The following is a 23,771-nucleotide window of genomic DNA, read 5'->3' on the forward strand; positions in this document are numbered from 1 at the left end:
GTTATTGTCTATCAAACGGACCCCAATATATGTTATTATCAAAATTATCTACCAAATGGACCCGTACTCTCTTGTCCAATTCTACAAGAAGCAATTTTGAGCTTAGGAATTCACATTTTCAAGTTCACAACATATGTGCATTCATAATCTCCAGGGACTAGGGCGGTTTAGACATACCAACCGAAAGAGACGCATGAATTTGGAAAGGCAAAACAGGGTTCGTGTGATCTGTCATCCACGTGGCATAAATTCATTGGTGGAAGTTTTTCCCAACGTGCATCCTCTCGCGTCGGAACCCCCACACCTTGCTGGTTAGGGTCTTCGGGGAGAGTTGCTAATCTGTGTATTGGTCTGGTCGAACAACAAGGGGCGCGCATACACAGAGAGATAAAACAGAGAGAAGGAAAAAAAAGAAGTGAAAAACTGAACATTAGTAGGCAAAATCTCAAACAACGGAAAGGAGGAACACGCACTCTCTATCTCTGGTATGAAGAATTTTCACTTTCAAAGTTTCAATTAACCTGCTTTGCTCCATTTTCATGTTCGCCATTCCCAAGCTCATTTCGACCGAATCTATTCGTCTCTTTTAATCCCGGTTAGGGTTTTTAGATTCTACGATGTAAATTTCCTATGTTGACTTTGGGGATGTCTCTTTGCAAATCTCATTTACCGCTTTTGTTTTTCTTTTGCGAATTTTGTGTATAGGGTTCAGAATTAATTGCTTCCCCATCTTGTTTTTCCTGTTTGGGGAGGGTTAGATTTGGTTAATATCGTTCCCCTTTAACTATTAAGCTTAGGTTAAATTATTTTCAATAACGTCTTCGTGGTTCTACGTTTTCTGGGTTTATTATGAATGCTTTACTTATATCAATTTTTCTACCATCTGAGCTTTTTTGGGTCATTGGGTTGAAATATGTAAGTGTGTCTTTTCTCTGATTGAACTTGGTCATTTTTCTTTTACTTTCATTGGAAATGTTTCTGGTCCTTCATGATTTTTCCTCTATCTGTATCTCTCACCTGTATTCATTTTTCTTCTTGAATTTGCCTTCTTGTTATTGTGGGGTGCATCATGAATGTATTTTAATCGGTCATAAGGTGTTTCCACTCTGGAAGCCCATCTCTACACTTGGATTCCTCCCCATCACTCACCTGTTTTCGGATTTGTGCATTTTGCATGTTACTGTGGGGTGCTTATTTTATTTAATATAGGCACTGTGCAATCAAGGTTATTCGATGACCAGACATTAGCCCTGAAACAGTCATGGCAGAGGGCACAGAAGTTGATGAGCATGTGGATTTTGACGAGGACAACTATATGGAAGAGATAGATGATGATGTTGGAGAACAGCTTGATGAAGATGGAGTAGATGATGCTGGCGAGGGAGATGTTGAAGACGAGCCTGTAGAGGAAGAGGATGATCTGAAAGCGGAGGCTGATGAAAAAGAGCAATCCCCTGGAGTGGATAGAAGACTGGTTGACATTGACCCTGTTGAAGATGAAGAAAAGCCTACTTCTTCTGCTAGTGAAGAAGACAAAGAGAAACATGCTGAATTACTTGTGATTCCTCCTAATGGTTCTGAAGTTTTCATTGGTGGACTTCCTAAAGATATTGTGGAAGAAGACTTAAAAGATCTTTGTGAACCCGTAGGCGAGATTTTTGAGGTCAGAATTGCAATACTTTATGTGTCGAATATTTAAATAAATATTTTGTTTCTTTGTGATTTCAATGAGTTTTGTGTTTTGAGTTGGTTTGCACTTTGCAGATAAGGATGATGAAAGATAGGGATACTGGTGAAAACAAAGGTTATGCCTTTGTAGCATTCAAATCAAAGGAGGTTGCACAAAAGGCCATTGAAGAATTACATAGTAAAGATTTTAAGGTAATTATGATCTTCTTTAGACTTGAAAGTAAGTCATTTTGATAAAATTTTTGGATGCTTGAAAAGTCTTGGTTTTGTATGTCAGTCGTCACCTTGTTTTTTGTTTCAAAACTATTTTGCCGTGTTTGTTTTAATGTGTATTGTTACTGCAGGGTAAAACCTTAAGGTGCTCACTCTCTGAAACTAAAAACAGATTATTCATCGGAAATGTTCCAAAGAGCTGGTCAGAGGATGAGTTTAGAAAAATCATTGAGGATGTTGGTCCTGGAGTTGAAACCATAGAGCTCATAAAGGTAGAGTTTTGAATTGGAAAACTTTGTTTTTCTTATTAAGAAGACAAATTGTTGAATCCATTGTCTTACCTATATTGTTGTCTACCGATGTTAAATACAGGATCCTCAAAGTCCAGGCCGAAATCGTGGTTTTGCTTTTATTTTGTATTACAACCATGCCTGTGCTGATTATTCAAGGCAGAAAATGTTGAATGCAAGTTTTAAGCTGGATGGAAATACCCCAACAGTGACCTGGGCTGATCCCAAAGGTACACCTGAACAGTCTGCTGCTGCTTCTCAGGTAAACTGCCAAAATGTTTGAATGGTCGAGGGCTTTGTATTTGTGGTGGCTCAAATGTAATAGCCTTTTATTTTTTATAGGGTTGTAGGATTCCTTAATTTTGTTGTTCGTTGTAATTATCTTGTTTTGCATTTTGTGTACATTATTAGCATTTATGGTATAAATTTTGAAGAAGAGTTGGGGAGCAAATTGAACCAGCATGGGAAAGTATATCACATTATGTGAAGTTTTTTGATTAATAACATGATCTTAGATCGGGGAACATATTTTTAAAAGAAATGCAAGATACTTGTGGAATGCATATTTCTCCCTCTCCCCCCTTAAATGTTTTCTTGTCATATATGGTCTTTGGATCTATAAATGTGACTATTGAACCAAATAAGATCCGATGACCATCAATGAAAGTTATTTTGGTGACTAGGAGTGGCATCATTGATAGTTATGGGCTTATTCTTCCATTGTAATCACATAAATTCACTTGCTGAAAGAGAGCAGGAGAGTGATGGAGGGAGGGAAGGTTTTTTTTTCTATATTTAATTGAGCATACAGTTCAAAAGGCTAACGGTAAGTTCATGTGAAATGGAGTGTTGGATTTTGACAGGCGTGGAATTTCTGTCTTTTCAGTTTTTGATACGATGCTGTCTAGATATAAGTCGGAGTCTAAAAAGTTATGTTGAGTTGCATCACTCAGATCATTGCATATTTTGTGTTCATTGAATGCCCACTTTCAACTATATGCTTGGAATTGTGAGCTACTAATGTTTTACATGGTTTTTTTTTTGTATAGCTACATAATTATAGCCAGTATAAGTTCATTTTTTCAATGAGATATTGCAGACTTTATCTGACTACTATATTGCTATACTCAATAACTCAAACATTCAACTTTCTGCGATGATGTGCAGAGCTTGATGCTGCCTTAGTCACTCTGCCTAGCCAAGTCTCTTATCTGGTGTCTAGAAATTACATTTTTTTGGTGCTTCATTAGAAATTATGGTCTGTGATGTCCATCAAATTGAGATTCTAACTTTGCAATTTTTTACGGAAAGGTCACTGGGAAAATGATTTTGATTGGATGGACTTCATATTGTTTGGAGGTGTCTCCATCGTCTGGAAGATGAAAATGATTTCAATAATTGCTGTTTGTCTGGAAATTAAAATCATGTTATATTCTTTTCTTTTCTTTTTGAGAAGATCATGTTACATTCTTGGATGAGAGTTTATAGACCATACCTTTGCTTAAGCTGATGTCTTGTGAGTTACTCTAAGTTAATTGGGGATTTAAAGTCGATAACACATACTTCTTCTCAAATTCCTAGGTGAAGGCTCTGTATGTGAAAAACATACCCGAAAACACTACGACCGATCAACTGAAAGAAATGTTCCTGCGCCATGGAGAAGTGACAAAAGTTGTAATGCCCCCTGGAAAAGCTGGCAAACGGGATTTCGGGTTCATCCATTATGCTGAAAGGTCTAGTGCATTGAAGGCTGTTAAAGATACTGAGAAATACGAAATTGATGGTAATTTTAACATCTATAGTTGAATTCTTAGAGTGAAATTTGACTGTACTTATTTCCAGGGTTTTTTAGTTAACCTCATCGATTGCAAAAATGAGTTGTGGTAATGAATGAAAGACATCAGAGAGCCTTGGAATTAGAAGTTTAACTCCCGTGGGGTTAGGCATGCCGTAGTTTGACAATTCAAGGGTATTTCATTTTTATTTTTTTATGAAGATGTGTTGCTCGCCTATTGTAGGATTAAAAGGAAAGTGATAGATATGCTATGGCTGTTACGTGATTTTTCTGTGTTTTTTTTTTGTTCACCCTAAAAAAAAACACCCTATCCATGCATCCGTTATAGACACCTGCAATTTCAACATACGAAGAATCTGTGGTTGTACTAACTTACTAGTTCGTTTGAATTTTTCATCCTTTCTTTTTTCAAAAAAAAAAAAAGAGTACAAATTTTGTTTTTTTTATAAGCATATTTATACATAGTTAAAAATAACAGTTGAACTATGATAAAAGTACAAAATTTGTTGTGATTCCTTGAACTTTAATTGTAGGCCAATTGTTGGAGGTTGTTCTAGCAAAGCCACAAACTGATAGAAAGTCGGATGGTGCTTATCCTCACAACACTGGACTGCATTCAAATCATCTTCCGCATTCAGGATATGGTGGTTTTGGGAATCCGTATGGCTCTGTGGGTGCTGGCTATGGTGTTACCCCTGGTTTTCAACAGGTACTTGAGTGCATTCTTATTAGTTTCCTGTTCTTTGATAGCCACTGAATTGCTCAACCTGATCATTTGAACCCGCATACATGAACAGCCAGTAATATATGGGAGGGGGCCAATGCCAACAGGAATGCAGATGGTGCCAATGGTCCTACCGGATGGTCGAATTGGTTATGTTCTGTAAGCATCCGATTTTTGAAGCTTTTTAATTTTTCTTGGAAAATCTTTGAATGATTTCCAACCATTTTTTTACTCTTTTGGGGCTTCTTCAGCCAGCAGCCTGGAATGCAGATGCCACAGCCTCGACCTCGAAGAGTTGACAGGAGCAATGGTCCGAATGGGCAGCCAGGACGAGCTGGAAGTAGTGGTAGTGACGATGGCAATCGTGGCAGAAGGTATCGGCCATACTAGTGTTGGAGGTGTAGAGACTTAATAGTTATTTTGGAAATCAACAGATGCAGTTGAGTACCACTAGAACAAAATGACCACACCCATCAACCTCGAAGCCCGCCGCCCCTTATGCCTTCATTTTCAACCATTTGTCACAGTTGCCCATAATTTAAGGTGGAGAAAAGTAGAGAGGCTGCTAGTGTTGAGACAGTAGATTATGTTGCGAGTCTAATGGCATGGAAGATGATCGACAGTCCGAGCAATTGTCTCTGCCATCATAAACTTTTTTTTTGTTTTTTTGATAGGAACATAAACTTATTTATTAACATTGTTTTCTTGGAACTAGAAGTTATAGAGCGCTAAGATCAGTATATCTATTGGCTTTGTGAGTTCTACTAACCACAGCTCTACACTGAGACTTGCAGTCTATTTTTCATGTAGATTATTATATCCTGGATTGAAAGTAGGATTTCTTTTGCTGGGTGTGATGCAGAGCTCTTCTTTCACGTATGTTTGTATGATTTCTTTTTCATTTTCTTTTCTAGCGCTATGAAAGAGTGGAGGGAACAAGACACTGTGCTTATACACTAGACTAGGCTGCGTTCAGATTTTTCTCAAATACGACTCTCATTTTATCAACAATCTACGTGAAAGTGTTGGATCTTAAGAGGGTCTAGATGTGTTTATGGTCAAAAACTATTTCATGGATTGTTGGAAAAGTCGGCGTATGAATTAGGGGTCTATGACATTACTCTTTGAAAATGTCAAAACACAAAACAACAACGAAACAAATGATCAATAGAAAGATCAACATGTTTTTCATTTGGACAAGAAAACGAGTTAATTATCAAAAGGAAACCCAAAACAAGGGTTTCAGGTTATCTGAACTTTTTTCTTATTCACCCAATCTCAGTAACAAGTCAGAGTATAAACACAATAATTTAGACCGAATAAGTGAAGAATTATCGTGGAAGAAACCCAAAACGTGAATTTGTACAAACCAACGACACCCTATTGAAATTGAAGCCTCAAATTCTTCATTTAGTATTGTGAGAGCATCTATTTTTATAGTTAAATTTATGGTTATTGTAGATGTCTAAATCTACAATCGTTGAACAGTCAATGTAATTTATCTTGGACCTTCTACATCGGGTCCTATGCAACAAAGCAAGGTTGAGGATGAGAGGCTTGGCCACCAATGTAGTACCTACCAAAGAACCTCTGACAATCAAGTCAGTAATTAGAAGTCGGGTAAAGCAAGTATGTAGGAGATGTAAAAGTGTGGGATGCCAATATGAGATGGAAGGTGAGAGATGAGAATGTTGGAGATCGGTTGAGAGCTGAAGACCGAGAATGTTGAATGCTTTTCGGTGTGTGAGTGAGTCGAAATGAACATCCTCTCCAAAGGAGGAGGGGGTTTTTATAGTGGTCTTGAGCGACCAAGGCTGACATGAATTACAAGGGTACAAGTTTGCAGGTGGTCATGGGGAGGTGGTTTCAGGCCATGGTCAGGTTTCAGGGCACGTGGTTGGTTAAGGAAGGGGCCGTACAAATGTCAAACAACTCAATGTCAAGTAGTGTCTGGTTCAGGGGTCATATTTGGTTTGTCGGGGTCAGGTTCAACAATGGTCTCAAACGACCGTTGCCTTTGGACTGCTTAATCAGGACAGGGAGATCGTGGTCCAGATGTACGATTAGCACAGAGTGGATTGCATGAATGCATGAGTATGATATGCAACAGAATTGAGTTGGATGTTTACTACCTTAGGCGGGCATGACCAACGCTAGTTAACCATTCACAAAGTTGATCGTCCTGGGCTTGGACGCCAGAGGGCGTTGGGCTCCCGTGGACTTGTTCGACTTGAGGTATGTTTTGGTCTTGTTGACCGACACATTGCGTGTTGACTTACTTCTTGTCCAACCATGTTGATTGGATTATGTGTTGTCGTGTTGACCAACAAGTGGATCAAGATGATTTTTGATCACGAGGGTTATTTGTTAGGGTCTAGCTTACATGCTTACAAGTCTATACATATGGGTCACGTGCCAACTCAGGCAAGTGGTGTTGATATTTTCTTTAGTATGCCTTGTAGTTACACGTTAGTTCAAGTGTGGTGTTGTATTATGGTTATATTTATCTCTTTAGTGGGTAATTAGTTATCTTATCATGTTAGTAGTTAATTTCAATTAGTGGGAGGCTAGGAGGTGGGTGCAGTTATTGCACAATCTTATGGTTACTAAGAAGGTGGAGTAGTTACTAGTAAAAAACGTATATATGTTGTGTTTTGGAATAAAGAGATTATCAAGTAAAAACCAGTTTGATCTTTGTTCTTAGGAGGTTTGGTTGCCCTCGAAGCTAACCATTTACCATTTATTGTTTCAACCATTGGCAAACACAAGCAATATTCCATCAAAAGGGATCTAAATTCCCTAGATAAGCCTGTCACTCGATCAATGTCGCAAGCACGTAACATTATTCCTTTCATTAACCCTTGCACAACTCTAGATCTTACTAATGAAAAAAAAATGCTCAAAAACATAAACCAATAAATAATCGTGATGAATGGATTACATGCCTTATCTTATGTCTCTTCTTTGTGATAGGAATAGTATACTTAAGGCCATTATTTTATGTAATATTCAAACTCGATTTATTTATTTGAATAAAATATATTTAGCATTCAAAATGAGAAGACATATTGGCGTCAATATCTTTTATTCTATATGGTATATGAATTGGTGTCTAACTCGATTTATTTATTTGAATAAAATATATTTAGCATTCAAAATGAGAAGACATATTGGCATCGGTGTCTAAGCTTACACACGGAAGATCAATTCATAAGTTCCTATCGAATATAAGTAAGCGATCACAGCTAAGACGGAATTGGACAAACCATCGGCTTGGCTGTGGTATAGTATTTCAGTATACCTATCTTGGTTACGGAGAGCGGCAAAGCTTGAACTTACTATACTAGTACACTTGCAGTGTATTGATCAGGACTACTTGTGAGTCAATTTTCCCGGTCTGACTATATGAAAAATTGTACACTCACACAGACATGATAGAATTGTTCATATTCTTAATTTATTAAAGATTATTAGTACATGTGCATTTAATGTACGAGACTTTGATTTACTAAAGGGTGAGGTCTTTTTGCACAGGCCAACAAACACCAAGTGAGTTGGGTCACCGCATTAATTGTACGATTAAAAATAATCTGTTAATAAAATTCAGGTTTAATTATGGATTGATGATACCCTCTTGAGAATGCTTATAGGATTTGAAATTGTGTCAAAACCTTGCAGGTGGATTTTAATTAATCCGACACATTCGAATAAGTTAAGCGGTAAGTTCAAGGAAATATTTAAAGATGTCAATTAAATATTATATGTCAGTGACATATTTAATTGATGGGTATCTGTAACTTAACGTGAGTAATTTTATGAACAAGTATAGCGAAAGGCTCAGATTTAATTTGAGATAAAACGGGGAGTGCAATTATAATATTTTAGTGGAATATATTGTAATTTATGAATTATAATTATGTCCATGGGTTTGGGCTGATAATTAAATTCATAGGAAGCCCATGTTTTATTTTTCCTAGTTGGTCCCCACTGTAGCCCAGAAGCCCAATACTAGAAGATACAAGAAAATCAAAACGGACCGAAATTAGGAGAGGGAGAGGCTTAGGGGCCAGCCCACCTAGGGAGAAAACCCTAGGTGTGGCCGACCCTATAAATACACACATAGTGTGTGTTTTGTTAACACAAGTTTTGAGACACCAGTTGGCCTCTCTACTCTCTAATCGTTTCCACTAGTTTTGGTTTGTGTTTTTCAGGTTCTTGGAGAAAAGAGACCACCCTCTCAATCCAAGTTTGGAAATTGGTGCATACGGTGGAAGATCCGCAGGTTTGAGCTTAGTATCAAACTCGTTAACTTCATCCTTCGTTCCTGATTATTAGATATCAAATCAGAGAGATCTCAAGGTATATAATCTTCTTGCAATTAATTGATATATGGTTTGTGCTATGGTGATTAGTATTTGATAAGAAATTTTTGAACTTATCTAACTATCGTTTATGTCTATGAGATTCTTATACGATTCCGCTAGTTGTATGTTTCCAACACTCTGTTCATTGCAAAATAACCTACTAGTTTTAACGGGAGTAGGGGTCTTCTTGGTATAAATGGGAGGAATAGCTCAGAGTGGACACTTAGACACGTATTCAGGACTCTTACCTTTCTCCATATACCAATCAAAAAATGAAATTTACACATACTTTTGTAGCTTGTACCGATCAAACATCAATTTGCAAAAACCACACCACTTCAAGTTTCTATTAGCAAACACTTTTCTTTGTCTTTTCTTGCGGAAAATTTGCTAGGCTAGTGAAGTGACAGACAATGTGAAAGTTGGGACCAAAAATAAATAAGGAAAGATCCAATTAAATTGTATAAGCTGTATCTTTCTTGCCAGTTGCCACCCCCCACCCACATGGTTGTATAAATCTCTACTGTTTTGCTATTCAAGCTTTGAATTGCATGTGTTCTTCCACAGAATGGGCCAGCAGAATTACTCATTCAACAGTATATATCGTCAAAAACAATTATTATGGTGTGCTTTAAATGATATTGTCACGGTGAATCTCTTTTAGGCCAACTAGAATGTACTCGAAAAGTCATGAAATCGATTCACACTGGGAGCAATATTCTTATGACTATGTATCAGGTTTTGACCCAACTTATCCTATCAGTTGACAAATTTCTATGTGCGTGAGTCTGATAACATAAGTTTAGGATCATATCGATGTTCAAATGACAAATTTGTATCATGTCGGTTAAAAAAATGAAACGGAAGCACATGCGCTGGCGTAAGGGGTTGGATTTGAACCCCCAACCATCACCAAAAATAATCACTTTGGTCTTTTTCATTCTTTCATTACACGTCTCCAATCTACTAACTAATAACTGAATAATATTTGCATTATATATATATATATATTGAAATATTACAGACCAGAAATAATCTCCACTTCAGGAATATTACATTTTTTTCTCCCATTAAATATGGTATGGGCAAAAAAAAAAGAAGAAATTATAAAGTAAAAACTAAAAAAAAAAGACAAATTAAGAAATTAACACCATCGTCTACGTGGATCAGGGCGTGCGTTATCAAACCATTATTCAAATCTTATGACGTAAGCACCTTGACTGGGTATTTATCTATCGAATCAACCCATGGGTTGCCACGTGTCTCACCAACAGGAATCTTCCTCAGAGCTCTCCAAACAGCACTGTTACACTTGAAACCCGACCCGAAAGCAATCTGCCAAACCCGGTCCCCACCCGAGATCCGACCCTTAGCCTCAGTATAAGCCAACTCGTACCACAGAGAGCTACTAGACGTGTTCCCGAATCGGTGAAGCGTCATTCTAGACGGCTCCATGTGCCACTCACTGAGTTGCATATTCTTCTGTAACTCGTCCAAAACCGCTCTCCCACCAGCGTGTATACAAAAATGCTCAAACGCCAGTTTAAAATCAGGTATATACGGCTTTACCCTAGCCTTCATCACCTTCCTTCGAACAAGCGTTAAAAAGAACATAATCTGCTCCGTCAATGGCAGCACAAGTGGGCCCAAGGTGGTAATATTGGTCTTCAACGCATCTCCGGCCACGGCCATGAGTTCACGAGCCAATGATACCCCAACTGTACCCTTATCATCCTCTCTTTGATACACACACTGATAGTTTTTATCATCTGCCCCTTTATGGGTTCGAACCGTATGAACCAATTCGTACTTGGCTCGAACCCGGTCTCGAGACTTGTTCGACAAAAGAACCGCGGCTCCACCCATCCGGAATATACAATTACACAGCAACATAGACCGGTCATTCCCAAAATACCAATTTAGAGTAATGTTTTCTGTGCTTACTACTACTGCGTAGGTATTGGGGTTTGCTCGAAGAAGGTCTTTAGCGAGATCGATCGAGATCAGGCCGGCACTGCAGCCCATTCCGCCGAGATTGTAACTCTTGATGTCGGTTCGAAGCTTGTAGTGGTTCACTATCATGGACGACAAAGACGGCGTCGGATTGAACAAGCTGCAGTTGACAATCAGGATTCCGACGTCGTTTGGTTTCAAACCGGTTTTCTCGAAAAGTGAGTCGAGTGCGCCAAACATCACGGCTTCGGCTTCGGCGCGCGCCTCCTTCATGTTCAGATTCGGCGGTGAGGATGTTATTCCTCTGGATAAGTAAGTTTCGTCTCCTAAACCGGACCGGCTCGCTACACGGCGTTGGAATTGTAGCGTCTCGTCTTCAAACGCGCCGCTCTCTTCAGACATCTTTAGGAACGAGTCGACCGACATTTTACGCTCTTCTTCCGGTTTGTAACACGCGAAGTCGACGAGGTAGACCGGTCTGGTCCGCTTGGACCAGTACAGAACCAGAAGAAAGAGTAAGACCGTTGACCCGAGTAGTCTGGAAGTGGCATCAATGTCGTCAAGTTGAACGGTTTGACTATTCCACAACTCATAAACCCGGTCCATATTTAAACCAGTGAATTGAACCATTATGGCCATGGAGAGAGGTACAGTGATGAGGAACAAGAGTATGGTAGCAGGATTATAAGAGTACCCATAACCCAATTTCACGTACTTGAGTTTCACCGACTGGAGGAAATCCGGCAACCGTTGACGGATTTTGATTACGGCGGAGGAAGAGTCCTTATAGGCCATCTCCGCCGTTAATCTCTCCTTATCCATTTCAATACTCTCCATAATTGTCCACAAGAAATCTCTTTTTTTTTGGGTGTTTGAAAAGTTTGCTGGAAGGAATACAAATAACAAGATTGGTGGGCACGTATTGTTGAATTTATAAACAAAAAGTGTATAAGAAGCTGAACTAAATCATCCTACCAAGGGAGATGGCAAATGGAAAATTTAAAGCGAAGACCCACACGTCTAAAACAGGTGGGTTGGGTATGGAGAGATGTGAAGTTGAAGAATGGAGGAGGAGGAGGAGGAGAAGGGGGGATTATATAAAAGTTGGTATATGTTTGTGCTGGAAAAATGTCGAATGGAAATGGTGTTGAATTGAATTAATTGTGAGTAGTTTCAAGAAAGGGTAGATAGTTCAACCACCATTGAGAATTAAAGAGCGGAGTAACATCATAGGTATACGCGTAGGAAGAAAATATACAAAGTAATAGTATTAATTAATAAGGCCAAAAAAATATTAATTTTTATTAACTCAAATATATAGGACCCAATATGAGAATGCAAGGTTGCTTTCAAGTAAATAGTACTCTTTGAAGTGTACATGTACTACCTATGTAATATGTTAGGAATCCACATGGAAAATATATGAGGATCTCACTTGGTTTATAGGACAAGTCCTCCCCACTCAATTAATAAGACATTTTTCTTGGGCCTAAACATCATTAATCGAGATAGCTCAAGAAAAAATAAAGTCATGCAGGTTTGATGTGTTCACCGAAATTGATAAACCTAAAACAAACAATATTGTTAGTGTGAGTGGATTAAGGGGCGGCCCTGGGCCTGGACGAGCTGGGCCGCCACCTAGGGCCCCCAATTTTTTAGGGCCCCAAATTTTAAAATTTTTTAGTTATAGGATAATTTATTTTAAAACTAATCACAACCTACTTTAAAGCCCACAAATATCACTTACAAAGCCCAAAAAGAATTGAGAGTTAAAACAAACTAATAAAAGTGAGGGGCCCAACCCAATTAGAAAGTAAGAAAGACCACTTAAGGTTTTAGACTCTTAGAAGTTAGACCAACCCATAAAGAAATTAAGAAAAAAAAAACAAAAGCCTCTTCAAAAATCAAAAGACTTTTTAAAGTGTGACTCTTTTTATGATATTGATGGAAGAGATTTAGCTTTAGAATCAAAAGTTTTGTGTAACATTTTATCTAAAGAAATAAAAAAGCCTATTGAAATACTAAATCATTTGCAAACAATGGATGGTGGTTTTCTAAATGCATGGATTGCATATAGAATACTGTTGACTATTCTAGTAACGATAGCCTTCGCAGAGAGAAATTTTTCAAAGTTAAAGTTGATAAAATCATATATTCGGTCCACCATGTCACAAGAAAGGTTAAATGAGTTAGCTTTGTTGTATATTGAAAGTGATTTGGCGAAAAAAGTTGATGTATTAAAGTAATTCATGATTTTGCATCTCAAAATACTAGAAGAGTCATATTTAAGTAATGTTTTTTAGAGTTAAACTTTTAAGAATTATATGATAATAACGAAAAAAAAATTAAGGGCCCCTTTTTAGAGTTTGCCCAAGGCCCCCGTAAACTCAGGCACTCCACTAAGTGGATTGGGTCTGATGTGTTCATAGAAACTGATAAATCTAAAACAGACAATATTGTTAGTGTAAATGGACTGAGATTTAAGCTAAAACAGACAATATTGTTAGTATGAGTGGACTGGGATTTAAGTCTGACATAACTCAAGCCATAAGTGTGGAGGGGTGTTGGAAATCACATATCAAAAAAATGTGAGGATGTCATTTGATTTATAAGGACAATCACTCATCACTCTATTAATAAGTGTGAGGGAGTGTTGAGAATCACATATCAAAAAGATGTGAGGATGTCATTTGGTTTATAAGGACAAACCCTCATCACTCTATTAACAAAGCCTTTTCCTTGATCCTAAGTATCATTAGAAAAACAAAATCGTGCGAAATCGATATATTCGTGGGAACTGATAAATCTGTGAGTGGGGTGACATTTATAACATAATAGGAGTCCAAATGGGTTGAACGTTGATGCCAAGTCAAACAACCGTTCAACATAAAAGACGTTTCTACAGTACTTTTACGTTTTTTTTTATCAAATTTCATTTTTGGGTTGTTCACGTGCATGAATGAATTATGAACCCATGCGGGGTGGTCGGCTTTATTTCATTTGGGTAGAAGACAAAGTCATGAATACACACGTTTGAAGAGTACTGGATGGTGGGTGTAGGTGACTAGCCATTATATATATATATATATATATATATATATATATATATCCGGCAAGCCCAGAACTAATCCTCTGAGATACGATCGGGCACCAAAGATTGGGATCTCTCCCAATAAGGTTTTCTGCATCCATAAAGACTCGAACTCAAGACTTTGTTTAAGCGACTAGAGCTCCTTATCACTCAGGTCAACCTTCGTTGATATTAAATGAAGATATATGTGGTCAAACAATGGAAGCGGATAACCTGTCAAAAAAGTCCTCCATTGGGGGTATATTTGGCTTGTTTTAAACTACATTTGCAACGTATGGGTCGAATAAATCTTTGAAAGGAAACATATTTTAAGTGTAGGTGAGTGGACAGAACAACCAAATTTTGTTGCAAGAAATACAAATTCATAGGGTAGAAGCATTTTATTTGACTTTTTTTTTTTTGTTTACAAGCGGGGATTATGACCATTGACTAATACAAACGTAATTAGAGAGTGAAGATGAGTGATTAAACCCATATATAGTTTCTTTAAATAATAGTATGATTATCAAATGACTTACTATTAACATTAACAAATTAAAGTGGATGTGTGTATAGCCGGCGATTAGTATACGATTATAAATACCAACAAGAGTTGACTTAGTTGACAATCGGTTAGATTAGACATATGTGTGCACAATATTCGATTCCTACCACAAACATAATTCTCTATGGTATTTAAAAAAAAAAAAAAAGAGTATACGATTATGAATTTGGATTTGATTTTGAAAAGACAACACAAAATTTGAAGAATTTGCTTAACTAATACAAAGAGTCCCACGAATTTAAAGGAACAGGAGGGGCTCCAATTCTCTAACCAAACTCACGTTAAATCATGATTTATTTTTTTTACAATGACATACTAGAAGTTAGGAATTAGTGTTCAAGGTTTAAATTTTAAGGTTTAGGACTTAATTTTTAGTTTTTAGGTTTTTTAGAGTATAAGATTTAGGATTTATGGTTTAAAATTTAGTATTTAGAATTATTTTTTTCAAAATATATTATATTAATTATAACATTATGAACACCAAAAATACTCAATCACATGTTTCAATTCATGATTTAATATGAGTTTTAGTAGAGAATTGGACCTCACCTATCCCGAATTGAAAGTAGTTGGCTGTTCGGAAATTTTCAGTTTTTAGTAAGGAAGAACTCATTCAATGCACCAGTTGAGAGTTGAGAGTTGAGAGTTGAGATTATCAAGTCCATTTACGACCATGCATATTTGTGCCTAACAAGTATGAGTTGGAAACCAAGTACGTAATGCAATTCAAGTAGAGCTCTTAAATTGGGACTTACCTTATTCAACCTGATTGAATAGGTGGACCACCGGGTTGAGATACCCGGTGTTTATTGGGCTGGCCCTATACTAATTTTATCGATTCAGACAAGACTCGGGCCGAAACGATTTTTATGAAACCGGCCTGATAGGATTCGAGGGAGGATCAGTGTACTTAGCACTAATAATGTGCAGTATTTAGTATCACGAACCTAACATATTTTTTTATTCAAAATAAAAAATAAAATTCAACATGAAAAATGCACATCAATTTTAATTTGTTTGATACAACCTCAAAAGTCAAAACAGATCCGAAATCAATTACCCAATAATGCATAACAGGGTTATTGTTGGATAGAGACTTATCTGTTAACATGCAGTCGGACCCGGCCTGGACCGATAACCCGGGACCCTATGTAGACGTCTATTGGAGTTGCCCTTACTATGTTCATCAACCACAAATCAGTCTTTTATACAGGACAAAAGTGGTAGGGCAACTTGTTTCGCGTCAGATGCTAAAATTAGAAAAATAGACCCACTTGATTTGCAGGAGTTAGGACCATCCACCAGCAGAGTTCACAAAAATTTGTTGTGAGAACGAAGGATCGGCATGGTAACATCAATGTTTCTTCATTGTAGCAACTAACCAGAAACTGAACAATTAAAGATCAAATGGGACGGGACGACTGGATCATTTGCTGTCACCATTTTTAATGTTTTGGTGGCTGCAGATCCTTTAATTAAAATGAGTTGTTTGTTGCTTCAATAATTAAGGATCCACTAACCAACCAATTTACTGTTGGTGTTGGAGCATGTGTGCCTCTTCCTTTCCACATTCCCCATTAAATCAACAAACCATTTGGATATTAAACCCAACAATGGGTCAAATTCATCCTCCATTTTTATGTCTGCTGTGCCTGATAAACAAAATCTCTCTCTTTATTTATTCATAAGAAGAATGATTTATCCCATTGGAAGGGGGAATCAGGGACCAAATCTATAAGTTACCTGAACTTAATCTCGGCAAAAAAAAACAATGGATTCGGCTCAAGAACTGTAGAAGGTACTAAAATAGGTCAACTCAAAAGGGGAGAATGGGAAATGTAACCATGTCCATACTATGAAGGCTTGAATTTCTTCCTTCTCGCATCGCCATGAGCTTACTTCAAGCTAGGCCAACCGACTTTTATATATTATACAATCTTCAGATTCACATGCCCACTGGACCACAGTGAAAAGGAGGAACTAAGTAAAGAAATAGTACAAATGGGACAGCTTCTATTATGACGATGGCTACAAGAAGGCAAAGATAGAGAGAATCACCTCTATTCTTCACGTTTTTCTTCTGATTTCCAGACAATATCTTTTAGTCCTGATGAAAAACTCTGGTAGAACTGCCACATGTTCAAACAAATGGGATACCAAAAGCATTAGTGTTAAACTTTGAAGGGAAAGAGCGAGGTTTCTAGCGGTTCTTTGCTTAAATGGATTATCAAAATATAAATATAAAGGATATTCTACAGTGTTTGTGTGTGTGTGTCAGAAGAGATTCTCCAGAGTTTCTCGTAAGTAAAGTGAGATTGGGTGTGCCTGAGTGGTTGGGGTTGTCAAGGCAGACTTGCATTATGTGAAATATACTTCCCTTAAATGGTAACCATCACGACTAAAACACTTGGTTTACTTTAATTCCGGCATTTTCCCCAACAATCAAATGAAGAAAAATGAGAGTTTGTTGACATGCCTTGTGGAACTCCAGTGTGTCACCACCTGTTTTTCGGAGCTCTACCATGTGTATGGAGGGAGCCACCTCAAACACCTGGAGCAGGAAAAACAATCACATAATTGCTCAAGGATCTTAAATGATGTACCATATAAGAAAATAATAGCAGATATCCAATCATTTCAAACAAATAGGCACCGGTCTAGACTAAGCAGGCTCCCTATGATTCAACATGTTAAGAGTATAAGGTTATGTCCATTCAACACAACAGACCAAATAAACCTAGCTAAAGGTATCAAGATAAGAAGGGTCTGTCTTGCCAACCCAAATTGACATGATTAAGGCAATGTTGCATTCACTCCATAGTTTGTGTAACAGAGGACCTGTGGCTTCAAAGTTGTCACCGTGGCCCAGTAAATTGAATTCCTGAATATTGTCCATGAGTTGAGAAAAGACCCAATGAATTCAAGTATGGCTTGATAACCACGTGCCATCATATGTCAGTAGTTTAAGATATAAGACGCCCCTTGCCATTTAAATTACATTCATCTTAAATTCCATGTAAGATTAAGGATCATACCAAATTTCTGGTTCAATGAAAGACACACACTGGTCTCACATCCTTTACGTTGCAGTAAAATGGGGATTATCATCCTTTCTGGTTCAGTGTGTCACCCACTAATAGCTAGTCTAATAAATATTGCTGTCTCCAAAAATCACACAATATATGTATATCATCATTTACCACTTCAAACTCACGAGGATTGTGATACCTTAATCCTAGGGTCTGAAAAAGGTATCCCAACGGTGAGTTGGATGAGACCAGAAATAAATAAACCAGGTATTATTCTTGATAGCATAAAAATGAAATTATATATATATTCTTTTAATTCCATTGAAAATAAACTCAAGTGATCCTATATCCACCATGGGTTAATGCATTTACCTCGGTTGCCACAGCAAGCTGACCCTTCCTCCCAGTTTTGTCGCCTTTCAGTTTCATCTGCAGTATTTTAGAAACAACAAGCCATACAAATTGAAATGACCAACTTTCAGGCATGAGAACTGCCAGTTTAGAACATTGGTAAGAAGTAGGCCATAACTCAAATCAAGAAAAGTAATATGAGCAACATGAAAGAAAGATAAAATCATTACTTTGTAGTTGCGCTTGCACACATTAAAGCCCAGAGGCTTCGCAGTTTCCTCAATCCTGGACATGATTTCATTTGCCGGACATTGAGAAGTAAAACGTGTTTCTCGCTTCACAAGGCCCTAAAGTGTGACATTGAGATTCAAGAATATCCAAACAGGAGATATATTAGACAGCAATAGCATTATTTTACACTAGGTCAAAAGTATTACAAAGCAAATTACTTGTTTAACTATTTGATTACTATATCGAAATGGTTTAGCAACAGGCCGGATAAACTAGGAACCCAAGAAGCATAAGCCCTTTTTTCTTTCGAGAGATCATGGGGTCATGTTATTAGTTATTAATTTTTTGAGAGGGGGAATTGAACCTTGCACCTCGTGCAAGGGATTATAAGGAGCAGGCCAACATGCATGAATTTGATTAAAAAATATCAAACTATCATTCTATCAATCACTCTGTATTGTAATGACACACAAAGTCTTTTTCAATGTTGAAAAATGATGTGATAACTGATAATTCATTTGTATAGAACGTAAATTACAAAACTGGAACAATCAGGATTAAAAAAAGAAGCAAAAAACATCAGAAAACACGATAAAAATGAGACATACTTCTTGCTTCTCAAATAAATTGTCCAGACTGAATCCTTTTGACCTAGAAATAAGCTCAAATGCATTCATGGCTACTGGTTTTTCTTTCCTTTCCGTGACAAGATATTCCTGTAAGATCAACAAAGACATGATGGAGCAAATAAAATTGTTCTCACATTACATTCCTGTATTAAGTAAACAATGCTGCAAAGTTACAATTGCATGGGACAATCCAAAACTATAATTCCCAATGTCAAATTCAACATATTAGCAACGGTTAAGAGATACCGTTGAAGCCCCATACAAGAAATGTCACTTGTAGATTATTCAAAATGATATTCTTGGCAAAGGGAAATATATCCGACAAGTTTTTAATATGACTGACCTTCGAGTCATTGAAAACAGCATCTACATCATCAAGATTTACATCCTCTTCCTGCTCAAAACGTGGTGGCTTGTAACCTTTCGTGAACCATTCATCTACCAATATTTCAGGAATAGTTATCCGCTGCAGAAAAAGCAACCACGATTTCAACAACAAAAGGAATGCAGTTTTCGGTAATTGCAGCAATTCAAATTTTTCTATATGCATATGCTCATCTGATCACACTTCGATGATGAATGCAGAATCATATAAGAAATAAAAGCTTTAACAGGAAAGGATGGCTCACAGTAAGAGGGTTTGGGTCCAGGATCCGCTTTATCAAATTCTTTGAACCAGCCGAAAACCATGATGGACAAGAGAATTCAGCTCTGCAGATCTGAACATTGTTTTGACATACTTGATATGATATTCATTGTCAAGCCAAAAGGAAACAAAAATAATGATACTTACTTTTCTATACAAAGCCATGAGATTTGCTTCTTCAAAAGGCAAGTACCCAGCCATAAGTACAAAGAGAATGACCCCACAAGACCAAATATCAGAAGACGTACCATCATAACCTTTATCAGTGAGCACCTGAAAAGAAAATGTCATGTGCACAGAAAACACATATAGTTGAATAATTCTATCCAATCTCCATGGCTTTACCTCAGGAGCAACATAATTTGGGGTTCCACAGGCAGTATGAAGAAGCCCATCCTCCTATAATGACAAGAACACTACTGTGTCAACATTTATTGCATACAATTCCAAAAGTTTCTTCGTATTTCCTTTGAATAGGAAACATAGTTCATACTTCAATAACAGGGAGGTAGCCTGATATTCATGTGGTACATACCGTATAATATTGGAAAAAAGGCAAGACATATTAGTTCAGATAACATCTACAACTAACACGAAATTAGAAGGGTTTTCCTTAATTAGCCATTGAGGATTGAGCCAAAGAAACCCATACCAATTAAGTAAAATACCCTATAAATACTTGGGAAATTTAACAAGACCCTGAACAATAAAAAGAAAGACTCTAATAGATTGTCCCTGCACCGACAAGAAATACCCCTCTTTACACAGTGGTGATATGCTTCAATAGTTCAATGTCATTCCATACATCTTGCTATGATGACCTATATTGGTTATGAGATATACAAACTTGACCGAGTAAAAGATGATTTAGCAGAGAAAAATATGGGAAGATGCAAGATACAGAAAAATGCTTTTGAAACAGGGAATGGAAAAAATTCAAACCATGCTAGAAATGGAACAGGCAGAGTAACAGAACATAGTCCTACTGAAATTTCCTTTCAAGGACGGGACCACATTTTGTTCTACATTTACTGTCTTAGTCATAACCAACTTGTTTTACGGCATATAATGGAAACATGGATGTGCTAAAAAAACCCTCTAAAAAGTAACACACCATTTGGTTATGCGTTCACTGTTTAACGGGTAAGTAAAGTTGTAGAGAATATTTACCACTTTAAAGAATTCTATTTCATTACTACCAGAATACAGTTTCTTTAAATCATACTGCCCCAGCAAAGCTATAATCATACAATATGAACTTTAAGGATTCTGGCAATTAATAATAATACTTACCCGTACTTGCTTTGACAATGCACTCAATCCAAAATCTGAAACTTTAAGAACCCCATATGAGTCAAGAAGAAGGTTCTCAGGCTGCAAAAAGTATATTTGCAAATGAAAGATAAATTAGGTTCCCCATTGCATAAGTCACCCAGTGGTCCAATTCATTCGTGGACAAATCCGTCAAGTCATGGACACTTCAAAAGAATTCGTCAAACCTTCAAATCTCTATGGTAAACGCCTCTACTGTGGCAATAATCCACAGCATTTATAAGCTGCTGGAAATATCTCCTGGCTTCATCTTCTCTCAATCTCCCACGTTTGGCCTAAGATCAAAGACAAAATATGAAACTTTTGCATACAGCTCTGAATGCTGTTAAACAGACATATTTGAACACATCAACAAGTACTGTGGGTTACTGAATCATATGAGCTCAAAATATATCTTACAATTTTGTCAAATAGCTCGCCTCCGTCCACAAATTCAAGAACAATGTAGATCTTTCTCTTGCTTGCCAGAACCTGTGCAGCATATAAACCAAATAGGTTCTCAAACATAATAATAAGGTGACAAAAAGGGTGCATAGTATATTAATGGGCTGATGTGGATAATTTCATTTATGATTACAGACATGAATTTTTCTTCTTCTTTTTTAAAAATTTTGATGGACCACAATTTCTTAAAAAAACAAAAGAGACCAGCTAAATAACGTTGGACGTATCTGATAGACGTGCCAAAAGAATTAGTAATTAAGAAAGAAAAAAAAAACCCACACACTATCTAAAAATACGAGAAATAAGTGTAACCACGATTTCTGAGAGATACTCAGTGTTTGCTAATGATATTGCAGACTGAAGTTTGTAACTGCGGCCGCATGATTTTCTACTCTAAATGTACTAAATCTATGCATATGACGAAGGCTTTCTATTATTATGCACAAAAAAAGGAAAAGAAGGCTCCAGGAAAAGTCCCTCACAACTTGATTAGATGACAACTTGAGTCGAAGCATTAAAATGTAGGCAGTGAGCGTAAGTATATATTGATTGATACTTCACCGTTACAGTATTATTAGAAGTTTAAAATTCCCTTTTACAGCATGGACAGAGCTAATAGTGTTCAGTTCATTTAACATGACATAGAAATACAGACTGAATAGCCAATATCAGTGATTACAAGGTCATATTATAATTACTGTAGAACACCGTGCCTGGACTGTGCCTGGGCCTTATAATTCACTATGCCGTTTTCAGAAAGTAAATGATACCTCGATAATTTTGATGACGTTCGGATGTTTAATCAGCTTCATGGTTGAGATTTCCCTCTTAATCTGCCGTCATAGAAACATTAATCGGCGTCATAATCAAAATCCTTTCTCCCAATCTATATCAACACTAATATAAATCCTTCAAAATGTTAACAAGAACATTAAAAAAGGTAGATATGGATACGCAGCATACGCTCCTCAATTGATAAATAACTGCACCTATACTCTACAGTTCTATACAAATTTAAACCGTTTTTAATCTGATATCAAAGTCATTGGAAATATTCAAAAAAGCCACAAATCGAATCAGAAACGCAAGAATTGAACTATATACGAGTGGAATCCACCGACAATATCCAAGTCCAACATGATATATTCTCATTAGATATAGACCAGACAGAAAATCAGCTCAAAACAACTCGTCCGATTGCTAAAAACTAAATCAATCCTGGATTATTGCCAGGTTCTTAATTGTGATCTGAACCTCGTACATGCATTTATACGAAAAAGTAGAGTTTTATGTAAAGCCGTATCAATACCTGCTCGACCATCTTGTGGCGGAGGACCTGATCACGATCGAGGATTTTAATGGCAACGCAATCGCCAGTCTCGACATTCTTGGCAAACTTGACCTTAGCAAAGCTACCCTCACCAATGGTTTTCCCAATCTCGTATTTCCCTACGCGTGTCCTCACTGGTGGCACCTTCGCGCTCATTCTCTCGCCTTCTTCGTCCTCCGATCAACAGAATAATTCGTATGTCCTCACCGATACCCCTGCTCGAGAAAATGAGAAGGAGGGAAGAGAGGCATTTCATTTTCAAGGGAGGGGGACGAAACCGCGGCGTTTCCGTTTATGCCCTTGTTGGTAATTTTCCTTTCTAAGTACGGATAGAATGAATTTCTGTAGAGATTCTCTTAACCGAATTGACCAACTACTCCCTACTCAAAAGAGCAATTTACTCCGGTATTCACACGGCAATACGCACAAGAGAGGGTCATTATGTAATTGCACATAACGTCCCGGCCATTTTGAAAATCATTTATAAGACATGTGGGGACGCAAGGTGGGGGCATGTCTTTAATAATTGAGAAACCTCCAGAAGACATTCATGACAACTTGGTTGAGTCGACGACTTCCGTGCAAATTTAATTCTTTCTACTAATCTAAATCTAATCATTCAAAAATCACGATTGACGGTTTTGTCAGATGCGCGCAGCCGCAGCTTATGAAGATTATCCCTCCTTTATTTTCTTTTTCTTTTTTTTTCCCCTCCATTTTTCTTTGTATCTTATCCTCTACTTATAGGTTGAGGAAAAAAATTGATTTCGGATCCGATAATAATACATATTTACGAAATATTTACATTTTCGGACGCTAACCCGAATTATATTTCGGACACACTTAATTGATCAAACTAGAATTGATTTACATCCCGAACAATAATCTAATTCGGGTTAGGATTCAGACAAATGAACTGAATAAAATTTTTGTGTTTGTACTTGGATCGATTTTAAACCAGATAAAAATTTTGTGTTTGGACATAGAATTTACGTTCAAATTTAATTTAATTTAGGTAAGAAAAACTTGATAATTCGAACAGAGTTTTAACACCCTGATGAGAATCCCACATCGGAAGATGGTGGGTTTGGAGTCTAGCTTATAAGGGAGGACAAA

The 23,771-nt window shown here is 37.2% G+C and overlaps 3 protein-coding genes across 5 annotated transcripts; 1 reads left to right on the plus strand and 2 right to left on the minus strand.

Annotated features, from left to right (window-relative positions):
- Positions 1 to 327: 327 nt before the first annotated feature.
- Positions 328 to 5,586, plus strand: LOC120004404 (heterogeneous nuclear ribonucleoprotein Q-like). Of its 3 annotated transcripts, none has more exons than XM_038853756.1 (9): positions 328 to 485; positions 1,226 to 1,663; positions 1,765 to 1,881; positions 2,034 to 2,174; positions 2,275 to 2,454; positions 3,774 to 3,975; positions 4,521 to 4,696; positions 4,785 to 4,870; positions 4,963 to 5,586. In XM_038853756.1, the coding sequence occupies exons 2-9, from the start codon at positions 1,262 to 1,264 to the stop codon at positions 5,099 to 5,101; spliced, it is 1,443 nt and encodes a 480-aa protein (XP_038709684.1). In that variant the 5' UTR covers positions 328 to 485; positions 1,226 to 1,261; the 3' UTR covers positions 5,102 to 5,586. The 3 variants fall into 3 exon arrangements, with proteins under 3 accessions (XP_038709684.1, XP_038709685.1, XP_038709683.1); XM_038853757.1 differs by having other exon boundaries at positions 1,260 to 1,663; XM_038853755.1 differs by having other exon boundaries at positions 329 to 485; positions 1,210 to 1,663.
- A 4,487-nt stretch (positions 5,587 to 10,073) lies between these two features.
- On the minus strand, positions 10,074 to 12,150 carry LOC120003728 (3-ketoacyl-CoA synthase 1-like). Its single transcript, XM_038852785.1, has one exon. The coding sequence runs from the start codon at positions 11,863 to 11,865 to the stop codon at positions 10,276 to 10,278; it is 1,590 nt and encodes a 529-aa protein (XP_038708713.1). The 5' UTR covers positions 11,866 to 12,150; the 3' UTR covers positions 10,074 to 10,275.
- Positions 12,151 to 16,277: 4,127 nt separating this feature from the next.
- Positions 16,278 to 22,933, minus strand: LOC120004283 (CBL-interacting serine/threonine-protein kinase 9-like). The gene is made up of 15 exons (XM_038853585.1): positions 22,635 to 22,933; positions 22,096 to 22,158; positions 21,281 to 21,352; positions 21,049 to 21,156; positions 20,843 to 20,923; positions 19,895 to 19,948; positions 19,697 to 19,822; positions 19,533 to 19,622; positions 19,247 to 19,369; positions 18,883 to 18,990; positions 18,274 to 18,390; positions 18,065 to 18,121; positions 17,140 to 17,214; positions 16,722 to 16,792; positions 16,278 to 16,619 (listed from the first exon to the last, which is right to left on the minus strand). Exons 1-14 carry the CDS (start codon positions 22,809 to 22,811, stop codon positions 16,724 to 16,726), a joined length of 1,320 nt encoding a protein of 439 aa, XP_038709513.1. The 5' UTR covers positions 22,812 to 22,933; the 3' UTR covers positions 16,278 to 16,619; positions 16,722 to 16,723.
- Positions 22,934 to 23,771: the final 838 nt, after the last annotated feature.

The sequence above is a fragment of the Tripterygium wilfordii genome, chromosome 8 (assembly GCF_013401445.1).
Source record: "Tripterygium wilfordii isolate XIE 37 chromosome 8, ASM1340144v1, whole genome shotgun sequence".
Taxonomy (NCBI): Eukaryota; Viridiplantae; Streptophyta; class Magnoliopsida; order Celastrales; family Celastraceae; genus Tripterygium; species Tripterygium wilfordii.